The 13,490-nt window shown below is 29.4% G+C and overlaps 1 protein-coding gene across 1 annotated transcript in view; it reads left to right on the top strand.

Moving 5' to 3' along the window:
• Strn-Mlck (Stretchin-Mlck) overlaps positions 1–11,270 on the top strand; it is a 599,211-nt gene extending 587,941 nt beyond the window's left edge. The window contains exons 46-47 of the mRNA XM_075373431.1: positions 4,107–4,230; positions 10,508–11,270. Of these exons, the coding sequence (XP_075229546.1) occupies positions 4,107–4,230; positions 10,508–10,537 (154 nt within the window). The 3' untranslated portion in view covers positions 10,538–11,270. The remainder of the gene's footprint in view (positions 1–4,106; positions 4,231–10,507) is intronic.
• The last annotated feature ends 2,220 nt before the right edge of the window (positions 11,271–13,490 follow it).

The following is a 13,490-nucleotide window of genomic DNA, read 5'->3' on the forward strand; positions in this document are numbered from 1 at the left end:
GTTATTATAAGGCAACATTTTGAATAATATTGTAATATTCCAAATTCATTAACTTTTTTCAAATGTATTAATAAAATGAATGACTTATTTGTCTATTTTATCAGTTTTACAAAACTGATAAAACCTATGTAATGAGTTTTATAAAAAAAAAAAAAAAACTGTTGTCATTACCTAAATATAATTAAACTTTTGTTTTTCATAATAAAACTCTTTGTTTAAATTGGTTATATTCTCTACCATAATAGTCAAAAATCTATTCTATTAAATATTGGGATATGTCAGGCCTAGATTAAAATTAGAATGAATGAACTTTAACACTTTTTGTTTCAATTTATGACTGTCTATTAGGAATGATTAAATGAAGTTTGGACAAGATCACATCTGATATGAACTATCTCATGATTACCTGACTATTACTATCTCATACTGGTTAAAGTACACGATGTCATCAGTTATACATTTCAGATAAATACATTGTTAAAAAAATAACAAGTTAGAAATTGGATGGAGAATAAATTAATTTGTGTTTTCCATTAAATCAGTTAAATTTTTTGATTTTTTTTTTTTCATCTTATGATGAAAATGTTGATTATGTTCATATTATGAGTTTCTTTCTTGTGGGTGTTTATGTCCTTGACTTTTTTTGTTTAATTTTATCTTGTCTGTCATGTCTTCTGGTGTAAGACCAATTTCATTCAGGCCCTCTCTTATTTCTCTGATCCATCTGCATCCTCTCTTGGTGTTTTTCGAGTTGAGAGTGTATTGTACCAGCTGCTTCTGAAGTTTCAAATCTTGTATCCTCATGATGTGTCCAAAGAATCCTAGTCTTATGTATGGTATCAGCGATAGGTTCTAACAGTTTGTGCACGATTTTGTTAGGCAAGATCCACACTACTGCCCATTTTTCATTCTTTTTGTTGATGTAGGTTCTTCCAATTCGTCTTTTGATATTCTAGAGTCTGTCAATCATTGAGTGTTTGTTAAAGTGGAAGAGTGTTTTTGCTGCATATGTGGCTTCCAGTGTTATAACTGTGTTGTAGTGTCTTATTTTTGTGTTTATGAGGAGACATTTTCTAATGTAGGTGTACCAGGTTAATTTTTGTCCTTTAGCTAGTTGGTTTGTTGCTGTTTGGATTGACGTTTTTCATTTAGGTTGTTTGTTATTATTTTTCCTAGGTATTACAATTGGTTTACTATTTTCATTTTATTACCATTTATGTTTACTTCTTTTAATTGTGTTGGTTTTTGGCACATAATTTCCATCTTTTTGATATTTTGAGGCCAATTTTATTTGCAACGTTTTGAAGTTTTAATATCTTTGTTTTAGTCTCATTGATGTTGCTTGCTAGTAGTGCCAAATTGTCAGCGAAACCAAAGCAGTTTGTTTTGATTCTTTGCACTATTTTTAGTTTTGGGTACCACTTTTTGAGCTATTCCCTGATTATCATTTCCAGAGCACAGTTGAATAGTAGCAGTGAAATTCCATTGCCTTGGCACAGTCCTGTTTTGATCTCAAATGGTTCTGAGAGTTCACCTCTGAATTTCACTTTTGATTTAGCGTTTGTGAGTCAGTTTAATCATGTTTATTAACTTGGAATGTAGTCTGAGGTGTCTTAGAATTTTTAGTGGGGATTCTTTGTGGATGCAATTGTAAGCTTTCTTGAAGTCTACAAACGTTGTCACCGTGTCTTTGCTTCTCTTTCTATTGTAGTCCATTATTAGTTCGAAATTCATGATCTGGTCTGGGGACAGCTCCTCAGGGTTTGAAACCTCCTTGGAATTTTCCTAATTCTTTCTCGAGTTGTAAGCCGATCCTGTAGAGGATGATTCTTTAAAGAATTTTGTATGTTTTGTCTAGGAGTGAGAATCCCCTGTAGTTGTTAGGGTTTGTTTTGTCCGCTTTTTTGTATAGTGGCTGGATGAAGGCTGTCATCCAGTGTTCTGGTAGTTCTTCTTAGATCCAGTTGTTGACAAGCTGTTCAAGGGTAATTTTTCCTGGTCTTCCTGCATGTTTTCAGATCCCTACAAAGGTTTGATCTTCACTCGCTACTTTGTAATTCTTTATCTCACCTAGTGCTTGGTAGACTTTTTTTATTGTAGGGATGTTGATGTTTTCTGGTGGTGGTGTTATTGGGGTCGAAGTTTAGTTCTGTTGGTTCTTCGCAATTTAGGAGTTTGTTGAAATATTTACCTAGGATTTCTGCACTGTCTTTATTGTTGTAAACCAGATTATGGTTTTTATCCTTCACTAATAGGGTTGGGGATTCATATTTTTGTAGTTGTTTTTTGAAGATTTTGTGGTAGTTTCTCGACTGCGTTTTGTTGACTTCTATTGATTTCACTGTGTCTTATGGTGTAGTCTTTTTATTTTCCTTAGGATTCAGCTGGTTTCTTTCTTTGTTTTAGAGTTTTGATTTTTGGGACTGGTGTGTGATAGACATGCTTGATGTCTCTTTTCCACTGTTTTGTTGCATTCTTTGTTCCACCATTGATTTTATTTATGGGGTTTTATTGGGACCAATTCTTCTGTCATTTGTTTAAGTTTGTTGAATAGGTCTTCAAATTTATCCGTGATTGTTATTTTTTCAATTGCTTTTTGGTAATTTTTATTCTTGATTAATTAGGTAGGGTCTACTTTTCTTTTAGTTTTAGGGGCTTGATTTTGTTGCTTCCATTGAGGAGTGAATTTAATTTTAATTTCGACTATGTATTGATTTGAGACTGTGTCTACTTCTTGGAGGACATTTATGTTGTAGATCTCGTGGTGATGAAGACATGATGTACTTACCATCCCCCTTTAGTATAGTTGGGGTGGTTTCAGGTCTTGAGTTTTTGAGGTTTCCTCTTGAATTATGAGGATTTTGAGATTAGGTTGTGGTTTCTACAGAGATTGATGAGCCAGTGTCTGTTTTCAATTGTTCTCTTTTGGGCGGGCCATTTTCCAATGATGTCGCATATCTTCTTTCTCTGTTTAGTTGAGCTTTGAAGTCTTCAATTAGTTGTGTAACGTGGTTTTATGGTCTGGTCAAGTAGTTCACAGAACTTTTATGTTTTTTTAATGGTCTTTTGGAAATTTGTTTTTATTATTAGTGGGGGTATGGGGGTCTGGTATAGATTTTATTAGATATTTTTAGGGCAAGTGTTGAGATTCTTGGGGATTGTGACTTGAATTCTTGCATGGAGTTTAATATTTTAAGATCAACCAAAAAGCCCCTTTCAAACTCTGGGTCACTTTTCCATACTCTCTTACCAGATATACCTTTGTAAAGCCTATATCCTTGAGATTACATGGCATCCTGGTCAGTGTTTTTATTTCCTGCATTCCCATGATGAAAATTTTATGTTGGTCAATTAGGTCAATTATTACTTTTAGTTCACCAGTCTGCATGAGTGAGTTTATATTGTGTGTGTAGGTGATTTGCTTCATTTTGATTTTAGAGTTTTTATTGTTCTTGCTTGTGTGTACGATTTTAGTATCCAATCACATGTTATCTTCTAAGTGGCAGCTCAACATATCTGAGTACTGCCTTCTCTGAACTCTTGTTTTCTTTGCTTCAGCCAGTGGAGTATTCCTTAAAAGACCTTTCATGGTTGACTGTGGTGGAACCACAGTAACCTGTGGTAGGACTAGGTCCTAACTTACAGCTTCAATGCCACATGTGATCTAGTGAGTAGGGTATGACTTGATAGATGAAGTTGTGAACTTTGTTAAGAATTATTTTACTGTACGAATTTATCCTGGATATATCCAGGCGCACCTCCTGGAGGCTAGATCTGACTTTTGTTGAAGTTTTTATTTTGGAGAAATAATAAAAAGTCTGATCCTAAATATTACGTTCAGTTGTTTGATTATTCATTAGAAAAATAATTATGTCAACTGTTACAGGATATCTTAGAATAACTAGTACATTTTTATGAATAATATTGAAGTTGTATTCTTTACTCAGTCAAATAAATAAAATAGATTGTAGCTTAAATTTAAAAAAAAAAACATTTTGATCCATCAGCAAGGGGCATATTTTGCATTAAAATCATTGCTTGCTTAATTATTTTATTTTATTCATTATTATATATATATATATATTTATATATTTTTTTTCAATTAGGAAAAGAATGAGTGCTAGTCAATGTCTGCAACATAAGTGGCTATCTCAGTGTGATACTGATATGAGTTGTGTTAAAATAAGTACTGATAAATTAAAGAAATTTATCATCCGGCGAAAGTGGCAGGTAAATATGAATTTATTTAATATTTGTAAGATTAATCTGTTTTATTGTGTTTTGTTTTTTGAATGCTTTTTTAATTTGTTGTATGTCTAATTAATAATAAACTAATTTTTTGTAAAAGTAATATCTCTCTATATCTGTACCAATTGCTTAAAATTTACTATTGCGTGTTGAGAATTAAAATATTTGTTTTCAAAATAGTAAATAACTAAATTCTAATAGTTAAGATTTCACACAATCATCAAGGTATTTTTTTCTGTTTATTACTGGGCTCTATTATTTAGAATTTATAAAGTGGTATGTATATGTGGGTGTCTCAAAACTAGCACAGGATTTAAATTGCGCTCCATTCTTTTTCCTTTGTGTAGGCAATGCTGTCTGTAGCACATGTTATATTAATTGCATTCTGGGTATTAGCGTGTTAGTTGTACGTTATCAGGAGATGATATTAGCATTTTTGTGGCTTCAGTTGAAAGCCGTGAATTTTTGTTTTGATGTTGATGAGATATTCTTCCAGCAGGATGCATCATGCGAAACCATTGAGCTGTTTACACCAGAAATTTCATGAGTGGCTGATTTCACACGACAATGATCACAATTGGTCACCAAGGTAATCTGATTGTACACCATGTGACTTTTATTTTTGGGGATTTGTAAAGTCGGAGGTTTACACCAAACGCATACCAACTATTCCTGAACTTAAAGAAGAAATCTGACATGTTTTCGCAACAGTTGAGCCACAAGTCTACAAAACTGTGATTGCAAATTTTGTCAAAGATTATATGAGTGTCATATGAGACATGGAGATTATTCTGAGACATTATTATGAGACATGGAGATTATTCTGAGACATTATTATGAGATATGGAGATTAGTCTCATATCCAGCATATGAGACGTATGCTGGATATTATTTTCTTTATTTAATCAGAGTATTTACTCTTTCAAAGTATGTTTTAACTTTACCAAATCCATGCATAAAGGTTCATTATGTAAATTTATATCCTGCATTACTTTTGGGACACCTATTAACACAATAATGGCATTGATAATTCTTTTAAGCTACACAATAGATAAAACAAATGTTAGTATTGAAGCCTAAAGTGTTTATATTGTTTTCCAGGTTACTCTATTCAAAATAATAAATATTTGTATGATTATAATGTAACTTTACAAAATAACTTCATATTACAAATTTTTTTCGTTTTTAAATCTTTTTTACTTACCTTATACCTTGATTATAGATTCTACAGCATCACTGATTATTTTATGAATTCTACATTCTATTACTGAAAATCATGACAATAATGTTTGATCTGGGCCTCATTTCCATGTAGAAGTATAAACTTTTTATAAGTACCCATATTTCCATATAATATTTTAATTATGTCATTGTTCCAAGTATGGTAAGGCCTCCCTCATTTTTCTTTATTTGTCCTATAGTTGTTTTGGGAGCCTATTGGAATTTATCCTTTTGCTCACTGCAGCTGTTTCCTTCCAATTTTACCTAAGGTAGACAAAGACAATTCAAGTTTCATTTTGCATCTCATAATCTCACTTCTTGTTAATCTCTAAGAGATGTCTTGCTACATTGTCTCCAGAAATTTATCTTGTATCGCATAAAAAACTGACTCCATCCTCTAATTAATCACCCACATTTTTGTTATATATATATCACAACTATCTTATCATTTCTCTTTTTTAATTCTTACATCTCTATATTCCACAACAATGAATGCAACTTTTGGTCATCACTTACTAGAGACTTTTCAATTTCTTGGATGTCTTATTTTTTTTTTAAATTATAAATCTTTAAAATAAAATTCATTTTAATTTGTTAGCAAAATTTTATGATAAATTAAATAATAAAGATCTTCTTTTACATACAAATTTATGTGAATTTTAAGTAAATATTTAGTATATATTTTCTTATTTGGTGAATTAAATCAGAAAATCACTCATAATTTAAGAATCGTTAACAGAATGTATTGAGCTTAATTTATTTTGGCCCCAGCAATCATCCATATTCCTTTTTTCTATCCCTCTCCCGTATTTCCATTTAAACCTTTTATCACCCCGACAAACTTATGTTACTATTATGATTTTGCCAATAAATTTAGACTATTGTGTGCTAAAAGAATTCCTAGTCAAATTATTGGGATGGATTAAAAGGTCTACTTAAGCAGATTTATGCCATACATGTAATGTATAATGTGCCAGATGCACTCAGTTTTACTGCAATGCTATTTTTATTTTTCTCAGTTCCTTTGTTTATATGTTTACTGAATTTTAATAGCTATAAAAAATTCTGTATAGATAAAATAGATTAATCAAGTATTAAATATATTAGAATATGACTTAATAATTTTGATTATTTTAAAGATTATAAAAGTTATGCATTAGTGTAACCGAGAAATAAAGGAACTCCTTCGTTGAAAAATTACAGTATTAAGAACAAATTATGACAACTTTGCTATAATTTCTTTTTGTACAATATTTAAAATTGTGTGTTTAAATTTTGTTTTATCATTGTAATGTTCTTAAATTCTGTTCTTTTTTCTTCACCGTAGAGTTTGCTCTTGTTTTTAAATTATCTTGGGAATTTGATACAATGATTCAGAAATATTTTATTTTTTTTACTATAAATTATATAATTTTTACTTATGACCTTACTATAGTAACAACATACTAATAAAATAATATTCATTAATGTATTTAAATCAGAATTCATTCAGGTTGATAAATTACTGACAATAATTCTGCGAGGGTTAGTTAAAGTGAAATGCACTCTTGCTCATATTTCACAAATGAAAAGAGGTAGTCAAATGAAACAAATATGTCATAAAAGCACATTTTATTTGCTAAAAAAAAAACTTACATCTTTTTCTTCAAGTAGTTACCATTAGAACAAGTTACCATTTCTCCCGACCGTGAACAAGTTTTCTCATTCTATCATTGAAGACTGTTGACGATCTTTTCTTGATCGCAACCTCATTGCATCCTTCAGTTCATCGTCTGTAGTGAAATGAATATCCTCTTTATTTGAAGAAAGAAGTGAAAACTAGGCTCATATTTCAACTTCACAAGAGCCTTGGTGATTGTACACGTGTGCATTATTGTGTTGCAGAACCATCGGCTCTGTGGATTGTGTAACATTACACAGGTCGAGAAGTTCTAAAAGGAGGTATCTTCACCTCCTTTTGATGCTTTTCATAAGTCATGGAAACTAGTCGACCATTGTGAGGTTCATCTTCAATACTTGCTTTACCGGCTTCTAATCCACAAAATTTATTGCTCGCTTACTCACAGTACTTCAATCAATAGTTTCATAACCGTAAATGGGTTTTAGATGATGAATGCCATTAGTGTTCGCTTTTCTCCAGTTGAAAATTCAATCGTTGCAGGTTTTATTTTAAATTTACTGATGTAGCAAACGTGCTTGACTCCATAACAATGGTGACTGACAGAAAACAAGAAGGTGTGAGTCAACGAAGGTATTTGAAATGAGTTTTAGAATGTTAAAAGAAAGTGGATATAACTACAAGATGGCAGCACATTACTTTGAACAACGTTTTTTTCTTGTGATACATTCCAGTTTGAAGTAGATTTCAACTGCCCCTCGTATAATATTGAGTTATTCCGAAATTATTTAAAATTATGAATCATTAAGATTGTGTATCTTTCATAAAATAGGTTCTACTGCATTCATCAAGTATTCTTCTATTTGAAAATTTATCTAGTTACTTTACTTAAGAAATATTTCTTGTACATCATCAATAGCGTTATTGACACATTTAAGATGGCATCTTTATGGAATAGGTCAAATATTATCTCTAATTGTTGAACAATAATTACAGATTTTCTTACATTCTTTATATTATTAAAGATTCAGTTATGAATATAAAAAAAAGTCTCCGCATATCTTTGTCCTGAAAATGGTCTCCTAATTACAACTTAAATATATATAAGCAAAAGTAGGGAGGAGCTTCCTCCTCAGTTTTCATCTTGTTTGGTCTTTTGTTTCTTCTTTTTGTATTTATTTTCCCATTATACTTATTTAATTATTTCATCCTTGAGACAGAGTCCATATTTCAAGTCCATGTGGCATATTTAACTGACTTGTACTACTGGATCAGCTGTTCAGTAATTATGATTGCAGTACTAAATTTAATCTACAAACATATTTAATAATTTTTTATAAATTGACTACAGAAAAAGTTATACTTATTTTACAGTTTTAGTTTTATTTTACAGAAAAAGTTACATAATTCACCTGCATCTAAGTTAGCTTTTACTCTAAATTAAACTTTTACAGAGACTGCTGCTAGGAGCCTGATCTCTGCAGTGGTTGGCTGTTGAATGTGTCTCTGATGATTGAAAAATCTTGTTTGGTTATCATGTTCTTAAAGAGTGCATGTGATTTAAATTGTGTTCTTCCTTTAGGATTCCATTTTTTATGTTTTTTTCTATTTTGAGTCGCTTTAGTATGTCTAGTTTGCAACCTTTGTTACTTATGCGTAAGACTTTCACATTTTTATTGAGGTTGTTTCAATAAGATAATTTGCAAAAGTGGACTCTGAATCCACAAACAATTAACAAATCAAGTAAACCTTACATACTATAAACAAGGAAGAATGTAAACTACAATACTTCAGGACTGAAAATATATACAATTGCACAAATCACACAAAAAAAAACATTTTAAACAAATGATTTGAATCATACACACTTCTAGAACATATAAACAAAAAGAATTTTCAAAAATCATTTCAAACACAGTAACATATCGATCAGCCCCAAAACACTCAGCCTTTTCAACAATAGTCACTAAAGAAGCTTAACTTGAGTTACAGGTAGTTCAGACCCAGACAAAATTTGCATAACATTCAACTTAAAAACAGTGCGCAACAATAAATTTTTAAAATGTTTCAATATTTTAAAAATGGTATGTCATGTATATCAAAATTAAACATATTTTCTGTCACCGTGTTGGAAGATTTTGTCTGATTATATGCTGGTACTGTAGAGTTTATGCTATCCTTCATCAACAGAGCTTACTATATATTACAGGTTGTGTAAATATTTTTTATGCATTCATCTCTAATGGCACTTAGTGATAAATTATTTTTGCATTGTTCACTAATGGCATTATTATATTCAAAGTTTTTTTATCAAATTAGTTCTTTATTAAATTAATAATAATAATATTTCCTAATATTTTTTTCATGTAGAAAACTATTGTGTATTGTACATTTTGTATGTTTATATATTCTTTTAACATTTAAGGAAGCCTCATTAAATGGTTTTAATGGAGGCATTATGATTCTTATTAAAGCTGCTTTCTTGTTAAGCATGAATTAGGTATGAGTTTTGACCACCAAACCTCATGTTAACATTTTAATTTTTTGTTTTCTATTTTAGATAATAGTACGTACATATTTTTTTTAATTCTTTATGACACATTTAGTTTATTTTAATAATTTTTTTAAGCAGTAATAAAATGAATTTGTTTTGCTTTAATAATTATTACTTTTTTTTTGCAGAATTAAAAGTATTTTTTTTAATTTTATTTTTTGTTTTTATTCGTGAATGTTTGCTTGAATTTTAACTAACATGTTATGTTTGTGTGTTATGTTTTCTTTTGCATCTGTATTATGTGGACTAACAGAAAACCGGAAATGCAATCAGAGCCCTTGGACGTATGGCAACGTTATCAGCTGCCAGCCGTCGTAATTCGAGCAGCCCAAGACCAAGTTTAAGCGGAGCATCATCCTCTCCACGTTCACGCATGTCAAGTTTAACCCTGTCTGATGACCAGGCACAGTGTACAAATACAACCGATGATGCTACAAAACAAAGTAGAATACGAATGTGCAGTGAACGTAGTGACAGTGGTTTCAGCGATTGTTCATCGCATTACTCGGGTGTTACACCTCAAATAATTAGTAGTACTTTTTCAATAACCGAAGAGAATGAAGTTTGTTATGACAATAATACTAATAATAGTATTAACACGATTTCATCTAATAAACATAATGATTTTAATGAGAGACTAAAAATTTACAATACTGATATCAGTAACATTAGTAAAGCTAACAGTAACTCGACTAAAATTAGTCTTAATAGTAACAATAGCATAAGTAGTACTAGTAACGATAGTAATAAAAATAGTACCAGATCTAACCTTGTACGCTCTAGCCCGTTCCTTAAAAATAGTTTTGTTGATGGTGACAGTTCCTTAAAGAAAAATATTAATCAATTTGATGTTTTATCTTCAACAGCTAATAAACCGCAGACCACAAGCAGCATAAAAACTCATTTATATACACCAGAAAGGAATTTCCAAAAAGAAAAAAGTCCAACACTACAAAAAGACGCTCATATACTCGAAAAAAGTGACAACTTTCAAAAAGCTTTTGCTTTTTGGAAACGATAGTCATGTTACTTTTATTTTTATTGCATAATATATTAACAAATACAATAGTTTTAATATTGTAAACCTGTTCATTATTTATTGCAAATGTGTGTGCCTTTTCTTCTGCCAAAGTTATTAATTAATTAATTATATTTTATTGTAGATTTTAAAATCCATTACAAATTGTTTATAAAAATAAATATTTGTTGATATATAACTGTATTATTTTATTTTAATTATTTAATATAAACAAATATATTAATTTTATTTTTATTAAATTTTATTATTATCTATCCTTTTATATATTAATTAAAATCAATTTATTTTTAGAATGCTGTATAAAAAAAAATTTATTCCATTATCATCACTGTATGTTATTTTAAACTAGTTGTAAGATTTTCCATATTAGAAAAACAATTTATTTATAAATTGTAATTTTATTTCCCTTGTATAATAAAATTACATCTAAAATGAATCATTTATTCATTAATCTATATTCATTTACTCATTCATTAAAATTATGATTATTATTATTTTTTGTAGTTATTATAATTGTAATGTTATATATTTGACCATGATAATTTTATCATCATTATTGTTATTAATTTAAATAAATTATTTAAAATATTTTTGATGTTCTTTTTAATTATTCAACACTTTTACTGTAATAAGAAAGAAAATTATTTGATAAAAGAAATTGTTGCCGATTTCTGTGGCAGAGCAGTAGTGTCATGACCTTTCATATGGAAGTCCTGAGTTCAAATCCCAGTCAGGTATAGCATTTTCATATGCTACAAAATTCCATTTTCAAATCCCATGCGTAAGCTTCAAGCTTATATGGCATTATCATCCAAAACAAAAAAACAAAAATGATACCAAATCTTTTTTTTTTTAAGCTGCATAAGCTGCTTTTTGTAATCTGTATATTTTATCTAACTATATATTTTTTTCTACTTGCCTATAATACTATTGATTTTAATACATTGAATTTTTTTTCATTACATGAAAAAATAACAGTACTGTAATTTAGAAAAAATTTCAGAGCTATTTTGTATCTCTTTTATTAGTGAGTGAAATTGCATATGGCAAAATGATTTTCTGTAACTTGATTTCCACTTATAAAAATGTGAATCTATTTTTTTAATTTTGTTGAAAAAACTTAAAATTTTTGCCAATCTTTTGTTGTACAACATCCACTTTATGAAATTTTTCACTAAACTGAGTATTAATAGGGATACTAAATCCAAGCCAAACCATTATTAAGAAAATAATGAAATTCCAAGCTATTTCTGAAAAGCCAGTGTTAGGAAAAATGTCTCATGTTGAGGGCAAATATTTACGGTTTAATACTGTCCTCACAGTAGCACCATAATAAACTGAAACAAAACTTACCACATGGCTTTGAGATCACAGCAATGTCACCAGTGACATAATATTTTTATTGTGACTTATTGTTAAGAAGAATGTGAAAAATACAAAGGAATTTTAATCCCGGTCCATGATACTAAAAAAATATTCTCTTTTTTTGTTATGGAGTTTATTGAAATATATAAATATTTTATAATATTATTATAAGTTCTAAATACTTTATTTTGTTACAAAATAACATTCTTAGGAATATCGATTAGTACCATCCTTAAGATAATTACTTTTATGCCAAAAAAACATTATGTAACTTTGTAAAAGGATGTAAAAATCAATAAAAAAGTTAAATCTTTTCACACAAGAAGTAGGGAAAAATGGTGATGTTCTGTAAAATCAATACAATTCCTAAATAAAACCCTTCCAGTATTTTTGTCTGAGTGAGGTACTGCTTTAAGTTAACATTTTGGCATTTTATTTGTGTTTACAGTACAGTTAAGCCCAACATGTTTAGTGATTTGTATAAAATTTTGCTGCATGTTCCTTACTGTTAGATAGAACAAAATGTATGTATTGATTTTTCATGAGATTTTCCATTTAAAAATGGCATCTGCTATTTTTCTTAGATTGGGATGAGGGTAGGTGCGCTGAAGAGTAAGTTTTTGTTATCGAGAGACTGCTCCAAAAGACAACCAATCGCGAGACACACCTTTTGCCATTTTATATCTCAATGATTACACATTAGATAGTTCATGTTTTTACATTGCACTATACCTTTAAGCCTCTATTTATCTCCGAGACAATTCTCCTACTACTGAAAAGATATGTACCTTTCTCAGTACACTATTAAATACTTAATATTATATAAATCTTTTATAAATTGATTTACTAATTTCTCCTCAGATACATTATTTACAAATAACTCTGAAATTAATTAAAAGAATAAAAAAAAAAATAGGGTATTTTCTATCTTATTTATCAATACTTGAGCTATCAAGAAATATCTTCTTCATAGCTCTCTGTCAGTGGTGTCTGATGTCCTTGGAATAATCCTTACGATATGCTTACCCAATAGATTATTTTTTGGAATGTTTCAACATTTCTTCATCTATCATACTGACAATTATGCTTCCTACTTCATTTAAATTTTCATTTTATTTTTTTCAGCCTTGTCAACAAGCTTAATTGTTATATTTAGTGCAAAATGAGTGAAGTCTGTCATTCACAGAATTAGTATAACATTTTTACTATTTATGCAAAAAAGTAACAATTTATAACTTATAGAAACTATAAGTTACAACTAAAACATAATAAGTTTTTAACAAATAACATTTTTCAGAAATGAAAAAATGATGTAAAAAAACTAGCACCATTTGTATAAGTAAAAAAGTAATGTTAAGATGCACAAAAACATGGTATTAAATGTTAATCACTAAATTGACAATATGTTGATTACTTATTCTACAAAAGGATTATGAGATATCATT

Source organism: Lycorma delicatula, chromosome 8 (assembly GCF_047948215.1).
Source record: "Lycorma delicatula isolate Av1 chromosome 8, ASM4794821v1, whole genome shotgun sequence".
NCBI lineage: Eukaryota > Metazoa > Arthropoda > Insecta > Hemiptera > Fulgoridae > Lycorma > Lycorma delicatula.